We start from the raw sequence: 18539 nt of genomic DNA, 5'->3' as shown, positions 1-18539 counted from the left end.
AGGTGGTGGCCCTGATTTAAGGCAAGCTTCTGCTTGCCAAGTGCTTTGCTGTTGAGCTTAAAGACAAGTAATCATCTTTAAAAACTGAAAAATTGGAGGTATCTGTACCAGACTCTACAGGAAATAAGAACTACCACATAATGATTAATGAAATGTCTTCCCAGATATTAGCTGTAAGCTTTTCAGTGATATCCACTGCCTTGACTTGGCAAATGGTTAAGCAAATTATTACTGTGAAAAATGGTCTGAGATATCTGATTAGATGACAGAACAAAATTGCTCTGATCTATATATACATATGGACAATGAGATCTGCCACCTTTTTCTTAGAGACACATATGTCAAAGGCAGCAATATTCAAGTACACAATTATTCTGCTGTTTAAAAAAAATTCACCTCTCCTCTTCTATAAGTTTTCAAACATCTAGCTCTAAATGCAGCAAATCTAGCAGGATTTCAAGTTTTTGTTAGAATATTATCAATACATACTTGCATAATTGTTAAGGTCAAATTGAGACAAGGCATCAGCTTTTTCCTTAGGCTTTTTTGGACCAGCCTTGGGTTCTTCCTTCTTTTTGCCACTTGCATCCTTGGTGCTCTTTTGTCCTGCAGCAGTAACACCTCCATCCTCCTGATGTAAAGAGTTGCCATTGGTGGGATCAACAGTAGGCACAGTCGATGCTGGCTCTTCAAATGGTCTGTATGAGGAAGTTTGAAAAAAAGAATGACTAGGCAAGACAACACTCATGAAGGATCTAGCAAACTAATGCAGGTCCCATTACAGGGCTTTAAGTGTTGACTGTGCAACTTATCAGGCTCCAGAGACTTTTACTTTCAGTTCCTCAATAAGAAGCTGTTCCAAGTCTCTGCATAGAAACATAAAAAATAGGAAGTAGACAGCCACAGGGCTTGTCTTACTCCCTTTTCCACCATTCTACAAATCTAAAATAACTACCTATGAGTGTGAACCACAAGAGGACCATCAGAAGACCATACCCATGTGTGCTTCAGAAGAGAAGCTTGGTACTCACCCTCTTTTTCCACTTCTGGGTGGAGGACCACTCCGTCTTTCACTCCTAGGTCCAGAGAAGTTCCTCCCTGGTTTAGCTGGCCCGTTGTTGCCCCGTCGGTTCTGACGGTCTATTCCAGGCCGCTGACTAGAAAAACTCCTCTTAGCTATTTCCCTTTTTGGAGCTCCAGTGTTTTCTCCTGCCTTCACAGCCACCTGTGCTGCTACATCTGCCGTTTTCTTCTCATCCCTCTCCCGCCTCTCATTGAAGTCGCTGCTTTCCGAGGCTGTTTCCCACTCTTCATTTGCCTGGTCTGAAGAATTCTGGTTGGACAGGTCTGGAGTCTTGCTTCCCGACACATCCAGAGCAGTGTTGGAGGGCTCATTAACTGCACTGCTGACTGTGGCACTTGCTGAGGAGGTGCTTACTGCCTCGTTTATCTTTGATGCTGCCTCTCTTTCCTTCAGGCGCCTGAAGCGTGGGGGCTTATCCTGCCGCGGAGGCCGCGCTGGCCTCTGTCTTCGTGGCCTCTCTCTGTTTGGATCAAACTTCCTCTCGAATTTGGGAGGTCTTTTATCAACTGGTATAGGGCCATAATGTTCATTTCTCCTCGGAGGCTCCCCGTCTTCTGGTTTCATGATCTCGGGTTGTCTAGGGTTCCACTGGTTGTCCCTGTAGGCTGGTCTCCTGATGGTGGAAGGCCGGGGAGGACGCCCACCGGGATCCCTGCCACCACGCCTGTACATTCCCCCTCTGCCTCGTCTGGAAGGTTCTCCTTTAGGAAGAAATCCCGGTTTGGGTTTGTTCTCATCATCTCTTATGTACGTTTTCTCTAAGGACCTGTTGTCTACTCTGATATTGTTCTCAGGCTTGAATGACAAAGGCTTTGGAGGCTTCTTGCCATCAGCCCTCTCCTCCCTCTTTGGGTGTTTGCCTTTCACCAGACTGTCCTTGTCGGAGAGCAGCGTGTCGCTGGCACTTTCATGAACTTCACTGTCAGAATCTGTCTCTGAACCATGCTGCCGACGCCGTTTTGGAATCACTTCAAAGTCAGAACTCTCACTACGAGTTTCACTCTCTTCTCTCTGCCTAACAGGCCCCGAAGGCACATGGTCAGACCTAGGCTTAGGATCTCTGTAGTGTGGGTACTCTCTGTTATGGCCTCTGCTGCCCCGACCACGTCCTCCATAAGAGCCCCTGTAGCTACGACCTCTGGAATAATACTCGCCACGACCTCTGCCTCTGTAGCCCTGATCTGGGAACCAGTCTCTATCCCTCGCCTCTTTCCAGTATGTCCTGGGTGGCAAGCCAGGCTCTCTTTTCACTGGTCTGGTTTCTAAACGTGGTTTCTCCACGACCTCCTTGCTCACTGCCTTCTCAGCTTGCTTCTCCTCCTTCACCACAGGGGCTGGCGGCTGCTGCGCTGGGGGCTGCGGGGGCGGCTGCTGCGGCAGGGCTGGGGGAAGAGGTGGAGCAGCAGGTTGGGCAGCAGGCAGGGGCTGCTGGGCTGCAGGGCTGGGGGGCTGAGCAGCACCTTTAGCTGCAGGCTCAGCTTGGCTGCTGCTCTCCTGGGTTGCTGGTGTCGGGGCAGCTTCCTGGGTTGTCTTCTTAGCCAGAGGAGCACTGCTGGAGGCAGACGGCTCCAGCTCAGCCGGAGGCAGCGGCACTTGAGGTGCTTCTTTTTTGTCACTTTTTTCAGCCTTGCTAGGTTTCTCACTAGCTGTCTTTTCTCCTTCTTTCTCCTTCTTCTGCTCACGTTCTTCTCTCTGTTCACGCTCTTCCTTCATATCCCTAAGCACAGGTTTTTTAATGGGACCTGATCTTCTCACTGGCCTGTCACCGCCTTCGTCCCTCCTGCCATAACCCGGCCTGGGACCCCATCTGGTTTCAGACTTAGGTTTGAAAGTTTTTTCAGGTTTTGGTCCTTCTGATGTTCTATTATTAATCAAAATTTCTTTTTTTGGCTTAATTTCAAGTCTCTCAATTGTCTCCTTTGTGTCAACGGGCCTGTTGTTTAATTTAGTGATATTTGTTGCTGTCTCATTCCTCTGGTCTTCTGATTTTAGAGAGTGACTTGAGCCATGGGAAATGCTTCTCTTCAGCGAAGGGTGGCTTTCCCCCACAGACACCAATTCTTCTGGAGAGCTATGTGTTACTTTCTCTTTTACTCCTTCAAAATTAGATGTGTCAGTTTGGGGAGGCTGTACATCTTCCAAAGGCCTGCTTGGGAACTTCTGTACCTCCACTTCTCCCGATTCTCTGAAAAAGTCTGTCTTTGGATGAGAGTCCAACTGGTTGTGTTCTACAGGATAAGCAGTGGCAGGGACAGCAATCCTGTCCTGCTCCAAGCGTGCCTCAGACCTAAGCAGCAAGCAATTGAGAATGTCAGGGTGTGGGCAAAAAACCTGCCTAGATATTTACTTAAAATCATTTTCTATTAATGAAGGATTAATGTCAGCTCTAGGAAATAACAGGTATGAATTTCCACTAGTGGCTGCTAGTTGTAGGGGTCAATTTTATTTTATCCTGATGCAGAGTACAGTGTCATAGGCACAATTAAGAACAAGAATCTATTATTGTTAAGAGCTACATGTGCAAGCTGAAATGGAGGTCCCAAGCTGGCAGGCTGGTATCACAAGTGTTACCCAGACAGCAGTACAGCAATAATTTCTGGGTACTAAGGAAGCCTTCCTGACCATTTGTCATACAGCAAAGGTCAGAAGTGACTGTCTTGCTTTATACTAGTACTTAATATATCACTTTTGAAATTAATACAACATCAGAAACAGGCTTTTTGTTGTGGGGAAAAGGGAGTGCAGAAGAACACTGAAGGAGTGTTCTCAAAAACTGAGAATTCAAAATATTATGGCAAACACCATTCACCAAATTGGGTTAAGGATCCTGAATTGTCTTCCTTGACCTTATTTACAAAGCAGGCATGTCTTTTGTTCTGTATAACAAAGCCAGGTACACCACATGTCCCTGTCACAATCCTTTTCTAAAGTTGTGTATGAGGAGCAGCTATAACTCAGGTCAGCTTAACCTGTGTTTTGCAATTAAGTTACACAGCCACAAGTGTCAGTTGGTATGGCTTGGAAAAGTGACAGTCACAAGTAAATGATTTAGGCTTACCTCAAATCATCAGGCTCTTCTAACACTTTGGGAGGAGAAGTGGATTGCTGAGGCTCTGCATGGGGGTATGGGTCTGACCCCCACATCAGGCGGGGCTCTGACAGAGGAACTGGGTGCTCTCTGGCTGAACGAGCCATATGCTCAAAGGAATCTGAACTGGTTGCTGATCCCTCTATCTGGTCTCTTCTCATCAGTGGTTTGGGAGGCATAATTCCTGTGACAGATTTAAGTTCAACAATTGAAGCGAGTTTAACATTAGCAAAGAAACCACAAGACTAACAAAGAGTATCAGGAGGTAGTGAAGAATAATATTCTTTCTCCTCCCATCTCCCTTCTTCTGTTCCCTCTTCTTGAAGCCAAGTATCTATTCTCTGCCTCAGAATTAATACAACTGCCTCAGATAAATAGGTCTTTAACTGTCACTAACATGCTTGCAATGTGAAAGCTGTGATTCTACTTCATAGTCAAAAGATAAAAGTTGTCATGACTATAATTTTTCCTGTATCACTAATAACTATTTCGTTCCAAACAATAAAATAATGCCCTTTCCTTCTTAAAAACCCCACCTATGTGCTTCTACTATGAGGAGTGTGGCTAGGGAAAGACTTCTGTTCAAAAAAAAAATCACCAGACAGAAAATGCTGCCAGATTTTACCTGGATGAATAGGGGGCATATCCATTGCAGGCCTTCCTGACATCATCCGTGGGTCCATGTAGGATTGCATCATGAGCCAGCGTGGATCAAATCCCATTGAAGCCAAATGCTGAGGATGGGGCTGCATGGGCTGGTAAAGGGGTCTGTGCTGGGGAGGGGGGACAGGACCACTAGAAGGCTGGGAGGGAGCAGACTGAGGAAGGACACCTTGCTGTTGTTGCTGCCACTGCTGCTGTTTCATTTGCTCCTGCAGAACAGAAAACAGACCTTTAGTTAAGAGGAGGACTTGAGTTAGGGTTCAAATAACTCTTGGGGAAACAACAAGTACAGTTATTCCCAGAACACTAAAGGATTTGGAAAGTTCACCACAAACGTGGGTTAGGATGAACTAGGAAAAAGGGGAGAAAACCAAACTGGGTAATTTAGAACAGCTACAGTTTTGCTGGTGTTCTTTTGAGACACAGCACCACTTCTAGACCAGATATGTCATTAATGCAAAGTGCTCTTCAGACCAGAGAACCCAAGTCCAGATGACATCTGCAAGTATCACACCTTTAAGAAAAGCAATGATGATGAGACCCCAGGCTCCACAGGCACCCACAGGGCAATGCTCAACTTCCAGCAATTGATGCAAAAATGGCAGGCTATAAAAGCCTCTCTTATCTTCTGCTCTCTTACAAATGAGAAGTGTTTCATGCAAAGCAATTCCTGCCAACACTACAGAGTTACAGAAGTTGGACACTACACCTTTTAGGCTTTTGGGAACTCCTGTGGTCACATTCTTATGCAGAATGAGGCAGAAGGCAGAATGAAATTCCATCTTTCAATGAAATAGTTACCTGCTGCCTCTGAAATCTTGGTGGTAATGACTTCTGGAACTGTTTAGAATAGCCTGAGGAGACAGCAGGACGGGTCTGAGATCCTGAATCTGGCTCAGCCTCATGAGTCACCTGTGCTATCTCCTTCTCGTTCCGACCGCTGTCTTGTCGGGTAAAGACTGCTTGATCTTCTAGGGAAAAACAAAACAAAACAAAACACCAGAATAAAGACACCTGGCAGACAAGGGTGAATGTTAAAACTATGCCAATTTCACCAGAATGTTAGATTAAGGATGTTGTTTTAAAAGGAAAGCAGTATTCTTTCTCTAACCTCACACTCTGAGCTTCAACCAATACAGGCAAAAAAAAGAACAATCCCTCAAAACAGAACAACTGTTATTATTCCATCTCTCAGTGTCCCTTTTAAACTCAAATATACAGTGGGTAATCAACCACTGGCACTCAGGTTTGTAACTCCTATGTGATTTGAGAAGTGTTCTATCAATGCTAACATATCACATTGAACCAACGTTCTCTTTTCAGTGGTGCCCAGCAATAGGACAAGGAATAAGGAGTTTAAGCTAGAACATAGGAAATTCCACCCCAATATCAGGAGAAACTTCTTCCCTGTGAGGGTGAGGGAGCCCAGGCTGCCCAGGGAGGTTGTGGAGTCTCCTTCTCTGGAGACTTTCAAACCCCACCTGGCTGTGTTCCTGTGTGACCTGCCCTGGGTGACCCTGCTTTGGCACTCCATCTCTAGAGGTCCCTTCCAACCCCTAACATTCTGTGATTCTAACTTCAAAATATGTGCTCTTTGTGTCTAGTTCTCTAGGCTTGCTGAAGTAACAAAACAGCTGAAATAATTTACATTGCTTTTTAGCAACATGAGTTGCTGATCCTCTTTTAGAAAGAAAAGAGAGGTTTGTTTTTTTTATTTCTGTATTTTTCCGAGTCCAACTTAAATGACAGAACCCACTTCTCCCTGTAAGGTTTTGATGACTTGGCCAAACAGACCCAGCTCAAAGGACAGTTAGCAGCTGTCATGTGCCAGGAAAAGAAATGGTCTAGATGAACTATGTTAATTAGGTATGCAAATTATCCTAAATTACAAGTATGCTCAGTGGCTCAGCTGTAAGACAGACAACTCCTACTTGTGTACAATCATACCTTTTTCTTCCTTGTTATTCCTGGTTTCACTTTCTTGTTTTTCTACTACAGGTGTTGCCACAGGTTCTACAGGCTCAGGAACTTCATGTGCTGGTTTTTCCTCTTCTTTCTCTTTCTCATTCTCCTTTTCTTCTTTCTCCATCTCCTGTTCTTTCTCTTTCTCCCTTTCTTGTTCTTTTGCCTTCTCCAGTTTTTCTTTTTCTTCTTTTTCCTTTTCTTTCTCCCTTTCCCTCTCTTTTTCCTTCTCCTTCTCTTTCTCTCTTTCTCGCTCTCTCTCCCGCTCCCTCTCTTTTTCCCTCTCCCTTTCTCTTTCCCTTTCCCTCTCCCTCTCTCTCTCTCTTTCCCTCTCTCTCTCTTTCAGAGGGTCATCTCGGGAGGGTTTGGTCACACAGCCAAATTTCTCATTTAACCTTTTCAGCTTTTCAGCACAAGCTGCTTTTCGTTGCTCTTCCATTCTCCTCTCTTCTTCTTCCCGCCGCTTTCGGGCTCGCTCCACTGCCGCAGATATCTCTGACTGCTGCCTTCTCCTCTGCTTCCAAATCTCATCTTCATCTGGGACTGGTTTAGGGGGAAAGGGTCCCTGCCTTCCAGGTCCTATCTGGCGATCAGGGGGAGGAGGGTGCTGCAATATTAGAATCAGTTTAAGTCATGCTGAACGTGTTATTACATAAACAGCCAGGTGAAATGTTCCGTGCCAGCTCTCTCTTGCCACACGTATTGGAACAGCACTTTTAAAAACCAAGATATGGAAGGAAGAAAAAGCAAGGCCCCACCTTCCTGCTCCAGTTCAGACTCACACAATCTGAGCTCAGAAAGGAGCAGTAAAGACTCAGTTGGTCTCTTGTCACTCTTCCTCTCTATCACCGAGGCAAAGGTGACAATTTTAGATTTTGCTACATGCTGCTCTAAATCACAGAGACTCAGGGGAAATCTCAAACAGAAATCCCCAGAGGAGCCAACGAAATTCAAGGTAACTCAGGATAGAGATTTTAAGAAGGATTGCTGAAAACTGGCAAGAAGCACCTATGAATGCATTTGGTTTGGGACTGCCATCTCCCTGTCTGCCTCAGCAGCCAGCCCTTCAGCTCTGTTCCCATGTCCCTCTCCTCCCTAGGTCCCCTGTGGGGCTGGACAACTGGAAAATGAAAAGTTCTCATCTATTTTGTATGCCCCTTACACAGTGGGGCTGCTTTACACACTTAGCAGCATGGCTGTGTAAGTCCCATTCTTACCAGCCCCAGGCACTATGATCATTCTACTTATTAAAAAAAGAAAAAAAGCTTGCCCTATGTGAAGCCTTTTTTTACTTTTCTTAGTCTGAATCCCTCTACCACTAAACAATTTAACTCAAGGAAATCAGGCCAATCCTAATCTTTCTTACCGGTGGCAGAAGAGATTTTGGATGAAGAGCAGGACCACCTCTTTCATGCAGAGAGGGCTGGGGTGGAACCCGATCCTATTGGATCAAACACAGAACACCAGGGTTAAGGAAGCTCAGAACAATCAAACTGACACATTTCAGACTGTTTTCTACTGTATCAGGATACTACACCTAGGGAACTATCTGTCTGTGACACAAATCTGCAAGCAAAACAAGGGCAAGAACATTTTCACTTTATGCACTGAGAACAATTGAAACATTCACACATCCAACTTGCAGAATTTCAACAGAAAACTTCTTCCTCAGATTCAATGTATCATGAAACCCTGTAAGACATGAGCTTGATATACAGAGAAAGTGCAAGTAAAACCACTTCAAGACCCCCATCTTCATTATTACTGTCATCAAGAAGAAACACTGTGGATAAGAACACACTAGATCAAGACCTGCTGTATTTATTTTGTGACCAGCAGCAGCTGAGCTGACTAAGCAGCCCCCAATCAGATGGGCAATAGCTAATGCTTTTACTGATGTTCATGGCCTTAACTGACCTGACACTCTGGAAAGACACCCAAGTCAGACCTCTCCTGACCAGGCTGCTGCCAGAAGAGCTGCAGAGAACACACACACAAACCTGATCAAGCTGAGAACTTTTGCTGAAAGACCCTTTGGTAGCTGCTGTGGAAACCTGGGTGGTGGACTTAGAACTTGTCTGTTCTTCTGCTTCTTTCTGGCCATCAGGACTTTGGGAATCTTTTGATGGTGTTTGCTCATCACTATGTGCAAAGAAACAAGAAAAAAGAAGATATACTCCACACAGGTATTTGGTGATTTGTCTCCTATCCTAAGCAGTTCTTACCAAGACTGAAATTTCCTCACAGTGAGGATCATTTCTACTACATGCCCAGCTGCCTGGAGCCTGCAGGCAGTTACAGGATTTAATACCATGTTAAATTACTGGAATCAGTGTTATTGGAAGGGGTACTTGCACTCCTGTTAAACTTTCCCAAAAGCTGAGCTAGTTAAGTGGCAGTCAGAGCCAACAGGCAACACCAACTCACCCACTTTCCTTCTCTTTTTGACTGCTTCCTTGCTCATCATCATCACTGAAGTTCAACTGCTCAGTGTAATCCACTTCACTCTGAGCACCTAATACATAAGCAAATATTCAGTTAATCTTTCAGGAAGTTTCCATGTACAAATTAGAGTAACCTTTAACATGCTGTTCTTACCTGCCCAGCCTTCATCAGCCTCAGCATCCAGATTATCAAACTTATCAAGCTCTTTCAGTTCACTGGCACTGAGGATGGATGGGCGCTCGATGGGTTCTGAGCACCAGGAAGGAGGTCCCCTTCCCCTTGGCCCTCTGGAACAAGAGGAACAAAGGTCACTGTCACTGGTTATCCAGCAAAATTGTTAGCCAAAAGGTTAGCTTGTATGACAGCTGGTTGAAGTATGCAGTACTGTTCCCTCAGGTGCAGTATAAATGGGAACTCCCACCCACAGACATGACTCCCGTAGTTCAGCACTGATACACCACAAAGGAGTTCTTTCTGGAAGAAAAAGATGAGCTGCTACTTCCTTGCTTACACACTTCACAAACAAGCCAAACATCATCTGACAGTAGAAAACAACATGGCTTCTAGCTTGCAAACAACACACAGCATAGACCTGAGCATCCTGTGTATCACCAATTTATCCAGTTTGGAGATCCACCTTTATACTTCCCATGCTTTTCCACTGTCAGGGTTCTTCTCCCTAATCCTTTACTCAAGTTCTCCCAGACACCCCTCTCAGGCTTTCTGTCCTCTTCCTGATCCCACTGATTGTCAGAGTTTGTATCCTACAGCATCCCCTGTGTCCCCAGGCATTATGCAGCCATCCTTGACTATGGAGAAATGCTCACAAAGGAGAAACAATGGTTTTATAATGCACTACAGTTCTACTGTAATTGGAGAGAAGTAGAGTTGAGAACCAGGAAGTAACTACTTCCATTATAACCATGAAATATTTCTTTTACAGGCCTTCTTTTACATTAACTACCAAATGAGCTTTCAAAGCTGTCTTTGAGAGACTTCTGCTCCTTCCAATCAAAACCCTGCAGTGTGCAGAACTCTGTCAAGTTCTCCAGTTGAGCTGTCAAACCCAAACAGCTCCATGGCCCTGCTCCCCAGAAGCCAAACCTGTGGGACTAACCAGTGGCAGTTCTTCTGCAGTGTAGAATCATTATCAAGATACTCATTGCAATTTTTTTCCTTCCTATTTTTTGTTTTCATTGAGTCACAGAGTTCATTCCCCACACAACAGTAACACCTGTAAAGCTGCTCACCTGAGAGGCTCAGAATTGGGAAACCTTGTTGGACCTTGCATGGAAGGAGGATATGCCATTCTAGGATACTGATTAAACATCTAAAAAGGTTTAAAAAGAGACATTTGTTAAAAACTATCATTGCATGAAGCATACTGAGCTCATCAAAGGAATCATAATGGAAGTAAAACAAGACTCTTCACTCAAAACAGTTTGCTACCTAATGCCAAGTGTGTGACATCAAAGTGGACCAATTACAAGCATTAATCACTAACTCCAGAAAAGTTCAAACTCAGTGCAGAGGAGCAGCAACAGGTTGCCACATCCTTTGAGGCCTTGGCTGTGATCTCACCCTTCTAGCAGAGCTGCTAAGCATTCTGAGGAGGAGGGAGCAGGGGAGATAAGAAATCAGAATAGCCAATAATCAATCCCTGCTGCTTAAAAAGTTGTCACTTAATTGGCACTTACATAAGGTGGCATCACTGCCCTGTACTGAGATGAGAGAGGTGGTTGCTGCTGGCCATTCAGCTTGGGCTGAGGGACTTGGGGTAACCTCAAATCCCTCTTCTCTGCTGCCTTCTGGCCATCAGTTTGTTCTGCTGGTGTGGCATTACCATCTTCCTGCCCAAGAGCCTTAGCTTCTTGATCAGTTGGAGAGCCAGGAGAGTTGCTCTTATTGCCACCCTCTCTCCAGCTGGTAGCATCTGCATGGACAGCATCAGTAGGGGAAAAAGACAAGAACAGACTTTATATTACACAGTTAGACAGGCAGGATGAAAAACACATTCTTCCTACCCAGGTTTCAGTAACATGCAGAGAGATTATCACATTTGGGACTGAAACAAGCAACATCCACTATAAAAAATTGGGGCTCTTTTCTAGTACTGTTCTGCCCCACAGCCAGCTGCCCTCCTGAAGGGTAAGAGTTAAATGTATAGACTGTTCTAGTTGTCCTGCTCTACCTATCAAAACACAATGCAGCTTAGGAAGGATACTGATAGTAGCACAAGAGAAAACAGCTGTGTTGAGGGGGCCATTGCTGACTCAGCATGAAGATACTGTCAAGAGACAGATCAAGCTTGTTAACCAACAAAGGCCTAACCATGAAACTCTCCAGAAACTTAAAATGACATTTATCTCTGTATTATATTCTATGTGAAGGCAGGCATCCAGGTTCTGCCTTGTATCTGATAGCTGGCTTGTATCTCTGTCTGATTGCTGTGTCTAAAAAAGTCCAGGAAATGTAAAGGATTTGTATGACCTATCACTTGTGCCAAGCATTCCCTTCTTCCTGGAGTTTCTACAAAGCAAGGGCAAGGGGAAAAAAAAAAAAAAAGGGGAAAAAAAAAAAAGGACTCAACTTAGCAGCAGTGATCAGATCCATGGGGGTCATCAACAATTCACAGACCCACACTGGAGATAATCCTCTTTTAGGGGCACAAACCTTTTAAAAACTGCTAAACTATGCTCCTAAATATCCATTACACTGCTTCCACTTATCTTTGACTGGGTACACAGCTGCTAAAGTGGCAGCACTTGCCAAGTTTGTTGAGCTTTCTGCTGTCAGACCTAAAAAAAAAGGCTTAATATGGCATGGGAAGTACTGACCAAAACTACAGCTGCCTGCAGGAGTCTGGAACAGGCACACAAAGCTATTTTCCTAATTTGGCATTGGACAACTCTGCAGTTTCTTGAAAACTTATTCTTAACGTTAGAATCAACTGAGGACCTGAACAAGAACTTAGCCTTGGTCTGCAGGACTTGACTGAAAACTGAGGTTTTCCTTCAAAAGCAATAAAACTTCACCAAGATTTGTAGTATATACTTACTTTGTGGTCGTAAGCTGGGGCCTGATCCATGTTCTTCAGCTGCATCCTTCTCTTTCCCTGACTTCTCCTGATCCCCAGCTGCCGGCAGACTGGGAAACTCTTGCTGGAAATAACTATTTACTGGGAGAGCTGGACCTATACAGTAAAATTGTCCAAAAGTCACAACTTTCTGTAGTCAAACCAGTTTAGAAATTGGTAAAAGTCTCATCTTAAACCAAATCAACTTACTGGTCAAATAATTGACATAAGCAAAGATCAATCCTTGTAAAACACTCAGGTTCTGTGGTCCTGTGAATCAATTCCCCCCTATCCACGTGATAGATATTGAGCTATCAGGTCAACAACATTTTAATATCAAATTATTTATCTTACTGAGAAAGATTTCTCTTCAAACAGCCCGAATAATGTCCAGTTTACATACAATTACTGGCTTCTCTAAGAGATGTTGTATTAGGCTACATGGACTAGAGGGCAAACTCAAAAACGAATCTGAACATATGTAGTGCAAGACACCCCAACCCTCATGGTAACTTTTCTTTTAGCTAACAGCTAGAAAAGCTGCTTTTCTTTATACTCCATAAAAGAACCCTTTATAGGACACGTGGATTCTGGTTGCTTGTGGGTTTTGTTTTGTTTTCAAGATGAAGCATCAAGCACAGGAGAAACTCCTTACTCTTTGTACTTTGTAAAGGCATGGCAGCAAATACCACTACTTATCCCTGTACCTCCAGAATTCCTTGAAATCTTTCAATCTTCATGCCAACTTTACCTACTACAGATGATTTTAACTTTTTGGGGGGTTAATGGACATTGGAGTCTTTGACATTCCCAAGCATTTCCAGCCAATGACTTGTTTAAGGGGACTGGCAGTGACACTGAGCAGAGGCCTCTCCAGAGCTTCTGTGGCACTTAACATTCATGAGTTTTATGAATCTTTAAAAACCTTTCCTGCTCAACTTCACACAGTGACAGCAACAATGCTTTAACTGCAAAGTAACAGCATCCTCAGTGATCAGCCTGACAGTGCTTAAGCTATCAACCTAAACTAGCCAGACTGTCAGCCAGCAGTTCAGAAAGAAGTTAAAAGAATTCAAGGATGTTCTGGCAGCAATTAACCCTGCCTCTAGCCCATGTATCAGCTGAAAACTACATGCTGCCATTCACATTTTCTCATCTTTCCTTTCTACTTGGCCACCACCAGCACCAGAGAAGGATTCAGTCCTGCCTCACTCAAGTCTTAAAGAGCAAAAGGCAGTGAAATGAGGGTTGCAATGCATCCAAGGCACCTGAAAAGATGAAAATTTCCACCAGATCAGGAAATCATGAGCACCAAGAGGTGTATGCTGAGCTTCAAACTGAGGAGGGTAACAAGCAGATGATGCCAATTTACATTCTCTATTTCTTTTTGAAACAGCAAACCCATTCCTGCATTAACTGAATGACATGAGGATGCCATCTGGGCTTGGCACACGAGCTGCCATGGTAACTACAAAATAATTAGCTAAATGCATTCTGAAGCCACTGAGCTGAATCATTATTTCCTGGGTCACAGAGATGATCTTGTCATCCTATGTAGAAAGGCTGGTGTGCAGATCACTTTGCATCAGTGTTGAATCCTTGTTTTAATTCTACAAAATTTCTGTGGAAGCCCAAAGGACAGGAGTTCCTCTATTAACACTGCACTCTGAGAGGAGACCAAAAAGTGGGGAAGCTGGAACTGTCACTTCTAATAGAAAGAGCAAATTCATGAGATGTGTGATATTAACAAGCACCAAATAATGGCTTAGAAGTTACCTCTATGCAATTCAGATTTTACTACTCTAAGATCTCTATCCAGAAGAGAGCTCCCTTCCTCAACTCAAAAGGGCCAAAACTATTTTGTAGCCACAGAAACCTTTTAAGTCTCAAATTTAAGGAATAAATCACATCATAGGCATCTCCTGTAACAAAGACACAGGAATTCCAAGTAAACTCTCACTCTACAAGCAATTAAAAAAAGTCTGCTAAAGATTTAGCTCAGCTCTTACATCTGTAATGAAAGCACTCAAGCTAAGATCCATGCCAATGGAAATACTTTTCCATCCTTTCATATCATGATGTTTCAAATTGCCCCCAAAGAAACCTTTAATGCATTTGCCAGAATAAACCAACCCTACTGACCACTATCACTTTGAAAACAAAGCAACCAAGAAAAAGTACTGATGTACATTTAAATAGAACCTGGAATACACACATTTTGCATAAAATGATCCAAAATGATGACCAGAACAACCACCAACTGTTTATGGCTCTTCCCCAGGCTGAAGCATTATGCATTCATTACAACTCCTGAGGTTTTTGCTCCTCACTTACAGCCACACTGAAGACCTTACAACTCTCCCCCCACCACTCTCCCCCATCCATCCAAAAAAAGAGCAGTCAGACCTCCAACTGGAGCTGGAGCTCACTGAGGGACAGGAGAGCTTCCCCTTCCATCCCAGAGAGTTGAATCCCCAGCATCCCAGAGTCCCAGGTGTCCTGGTGAAGATCCCAGCAGTCTGGATCAGTCCCAGCCTGCTAGGCCAGGCAGGAATCCTTCCCTCCACCTCCTTACATCACTTACCATCTTGTCCACCTGGTTTGGTGTTGGCCCAGGATTTGGCAACAGGAGCAGCTTCTGGAGGAGCTGGAACAGCAGGTTTTGGCTGTGTCTGTGGGACGTCTGGCTGTCTGGAATGAGAGGAAAAGGACTGGTGATGACAAGGGGGTGAGCAGAGAGGAAGATCATCAGGATTATTACTGCAAACAAGACAGATGAAATGAGCTATCTGTGCAGCTGAAGAGCCAGTAACTACTTTCCTGCAGAAAAAGCATTTTCTAATATGAAGGGAGTTGCTATAGTAACAGTTAAAATTTGGAATAAATTAGCTAATTCTTTCATGAGTAGATTTTCCAAACTGGAGGGGAATGAATGAAAATGGCTGGGCAGAAAATGCAGCCAGACATGAACAGAATTATAACTTCTGAAGCAGCATATTGTACAATCAAAACCCACTTAATCTATAACCATGGAAGGGAATGATTTGAAATAATGTTGCCTAAGGATTTAAGAGAGAAAAGCACTTAAAGGCTACAGTGAACTGAGAGAAAGAAGGCAAATACATCAGAAATGATGAGGGAAAAAGAGCTGATAAGCAATGCTTAAGACATAATGAAGAAATGTATGGGTATCATGTATTGGAGCCCAGATGTTTAAGTCTATTAAGAAGAAAAGTCTATATTTCACCATCTTAACTATGCAGACATAAGCATTTGTTTTGTCCAATATAAAAATAAGACCTATTTTAAAGATTTTCTAGCCTCCAGATTCAATGATGTTGTCTCCCTTCTTGCAAGAACAGCTGTTTCTGAAATCTGCATAGCCAGATAATTTAAAACTGAACCATTAGTATCTGAAAGTCAAGAAACCCATCTAGGTTGTACTCATTTTTTGATAAAGCAGGAATCACCAAGCAAATTCAGTGGCCTAGAATCATTTATTATACCATTAAAGAGATAACAAGTGCAATATCAGATCAGTTAACTTACAATAAAGAAGTGTAAATGTCTTAAACAGATTCCAAGGTAACCCAAACTTTTTAGAGGGCTGCCACTGAGAAGTGATTTCCATTTGGGTTCTGCAATGAGCAGCTCCAAGCACTGCCCAGCAGCCTCAGAAATGATGTAGAAGCAACTATCAAAACCAATAAATCACCTCTGGGAGGAAACACACCAGCTAATCACAGGAAGAACTGGATGCAACTGGGAAAAAAATAACTGGGAACAAATCTCTCCTCCCCACTGGTTTTAATTACATATGTTCTTTGAGGCCTTTATCAGAATAATGCACATGCAAATGCAAAGGCAAACACCATCCAGTTGCAGATGGGACAGTTATTTATTTATATTTAAGCACAACATCCAACTCCTGGAATCCTCCTCTGACCAAGCATGGTTTAGTCAAACAAGCTGCCGGCTCAGTTTTAACTTGAAGTACAGGAAGATGTTAAAATATCACCCAAAGCACTCGGCAGAAAATTGTAAATTAGCAGTTTCAGAAGGGTAAAATAAAAAGGGAACCACAACACTACACTCCTGAAGACTGATGGCTTTTCAAAGAGATGTCAAAAACTGACATTTAAGTGGAGGAAAGGAAGCAGAAGAGATAAAGGGACAGCAAGAAGGGGAGGAAAATTCAAGTTTTGCTTTCCTAAGTGCTAGTGACATACAATCTGTGCCTTTATCTTCAAGTGGGTTTTAGAACAATTCCTATGTCAGAGAAAAAACACTTAAAAATCACTTCTACTTCTGTAATGAGGATCATGTCCTATTTTAAGCTTACATGGCAAAAAAATTTGCTTTAAAATACTTGGCAGATAAAACCAAGGATGGGACATTATACTGCACACAGTACAGAGCAATGCAACAACATCACCATCACTTCTGTCTTGTTTGTATCTCATCTTGGGGGAGTTTGAAAAGTATAAAGCTCAAGACAGAAGATTCTTTATAAATCTGTGGAATTTATGGCATACTCACCAAACAAAATAAAATAAGGTGCAAATGTTTAGAACCATTAGGAAAATAAAGAAGAGATTGAAATACATGTATACAAACCAAGAATTTCTGAGCTTTCTCTGCTCTACATCAGAACAATCACACTCAGATAAATAAATTAAAATTGCAAGTTAGTCTAACATTCAGCTGCTGTGTAGCTAAGGGTTCCTCCTAGTGTTTTGAGGTAATTTAAAGCTGATCCTAGTGATGTTACCAAAACCATGCTATAGCATTGCCTTTAGTAGTGCCACATCATATAGCCAAAGGAAACAGTCATCCCCTAACACAGAATTTATAAGCATACTGCTTTCAAATTAAGTCTGGGGGCAGCTGAGTCTGTGGTTTTGGTTTGTTTTGAACTATTTCCCTAACAGCAAGATTCTTCCTCACAAAAATTAACAGTGGTGCTGGGCCCTGACCATCCCTAGTTTTGGAAAACTCAAGAAATGGCCCAGCCAAAGGAGAGAAATCTCATCAGTCACTTACTTCTCTTCTTCGTGCTGCTGTTCTTGTTTTGAAGCCCATCCTGAGCCATCTTTAGGCACAATGTTCACATTGGGGTCATTGCCTTTGTTCTCTGCTTTGAGGCTGGGGAGGTTTGCTGGAGGAGGCATCCTCCTGGAAATTGCAACTTTTCCAAGACTCTGTAATCCATGGCGTGCTGCGACTGCAGGGCAAACCAGAGAGTGCAAGTTAACAAGGATGGGTGGTAGGTAGTGTTCATGTGGTAGGTAGTGTTCATGTGGTAGGTAGTGTTCATGTAAAGCTGGATAAATCAGTGAAAATGTTTTGTAAGAAACTCAAAACTTTGAGTAAAAGAATAATTAAAAAAATTATTTTAATAAAAGCTAACTAGAAGTACTTGTTTTGGGAAAACTGGAGTACTTTGACTTTTCTGAGTGAGTCATTATGGTCAGCCTGCTCCAGAGACTAAAAAGGATACCTGGCCCTACCTTTGTGTCCAAATCTCATTAACAGAAAGCTACAGGAGCCATTTAAAATGTATGCTGATGTCTTAATATCCTTTCACATGTTGTCAAACATAATTTTCTTGATCCTTTTGGAGTTAATATTCCTTAATGAGCCCAGGAATACCCACATAGGACCAGCCCATTTCAGCTGGCAGATGCTGCTCTTGCAAAAACATTCCTACAAATCCCATTTACTCCAGACCACAAGTATGAAAAAGCAACATGAAGCCAATGCAGCACCAGAGGCATTCCACCCATTCAACCTACCAACTTCTCAGTCCAATCAAGCATGAAAAAGCAGGACTTATTTGAAAGGTCAGTTTAAGTTTCACCCTGTGTTTGTCTGCAGAACAGACAAAGCACCTGGTGTGAAAGTGAGCATTGCCTTCTTTTTAATCAAACACCTCCAGTAACAAACATTTTCTGAAATAAGGGAAAAGCACAGCTGGGGAATGGCACCTCATATCCTGACAACAAATGGAGACTGCAGCCATAAAATCATTTTTATTTACAGGTTTGTTTATTTATTTATTCACAGGTTTTATTTACCTGTAAATGTTGTCTCCCTGAACTAATACTCTTGCTTCCAGCTTACTACAAAGTGTAATCAAGATTGCTTCCCAGAATTCTCCCACTTGACTTCTGTACCAAGCAGCCTCAATAATCTTGCTGTGGTAAAGTGCTCCTATACTT

General features: G+C 43.1%; 1 protein-coding gene across 13 annotated transcripts in view; it reads right to left on the bottom strand.

Annotated features, from left to right (window-relative positions):
* The window catches only part of PRRC2C (proline rich coiled-coil 2C), a 61379-nt gene that overhangs the window by 28782 nt on the left and 14058 nt on the right, over positions 1 to 18539 (bottom strand). For 10 of the 13 annotated variants that reach the window (XM_030455390.1, XM_030455394.1, XM_030455393.1 and 7 more), the window contains exons 3-17: positions 17362 to 17542; positions 14903 to 15009; positions 12301 to 12435; positions 10940 to 11190; positions 10493 to 10572; positions 9396 to 9529; positions 9225 to 9312; positions 8798 to 8939; positions 8164 to 8238; positions 6783 to 7404; positions 5637 to 5806; positions 4798 to 5044; positions 4143 to 4356; positions 1032 to 3371; positions 490 to 698 (exon numbers count right to left, since the gene is read on the bottom strand). In XM_030455390.1, the coding sequence (XP_030311250.1) occupies positions 490 to 698; positions 1032 to 3371; positions 4143 to 4356; positions 4798 to 5044; positions 5637 to 5806; positions 6783 to 7404; positions 8164 to 8238; positions 8798 to 8939; positions 9225 to 9312; positions 9396 to 9529; positions 10493 to 10572; positions 10940 to 11190; positions 12301 to 12435; positions 14903 to 15009; positions 17362 to 17542 (4995 nt within the window). The remainder of the gene's footprint in view (positions 1 to 489; positions 699 to 1031; positions 3372 to 4142; positions 4357 to 4797; positions 5045 to 5636; positions 5807 to 6782; positions 7405 to 8163; positions 8239 to 8797; positions 8940 to 9224; positions 9313 to 9395; positions 9530 to 10492; positions 10573 to 10939; positions 11191 to 12300; positions 12436 to 14902; positions 15010 to 17361; positions 17543 to 18539) is intronic. The other 3 variants (XM_030455395.1, XM_030455397.1, XM_030455391.1) reach the window with 2 other exon arrangements.

The sequence above is a fragment of the Calypte anna genome, chromosome 8, assembly GCF_003957555.1.
Source record: "Calypte anna isolate BGI_N300 chromosome 8, bCalAnn1_v1.p, whole genome shotgun sequence".
Taxonomy (NCBI): Eukaryota; Metazoa; Chordata; class Aves; order Apodiformes; family Trochilidae; genus Calypte; species Calypte anna.
This window is presented reverse-complemented; position numbering and strand designations above follow the sequence as displayed.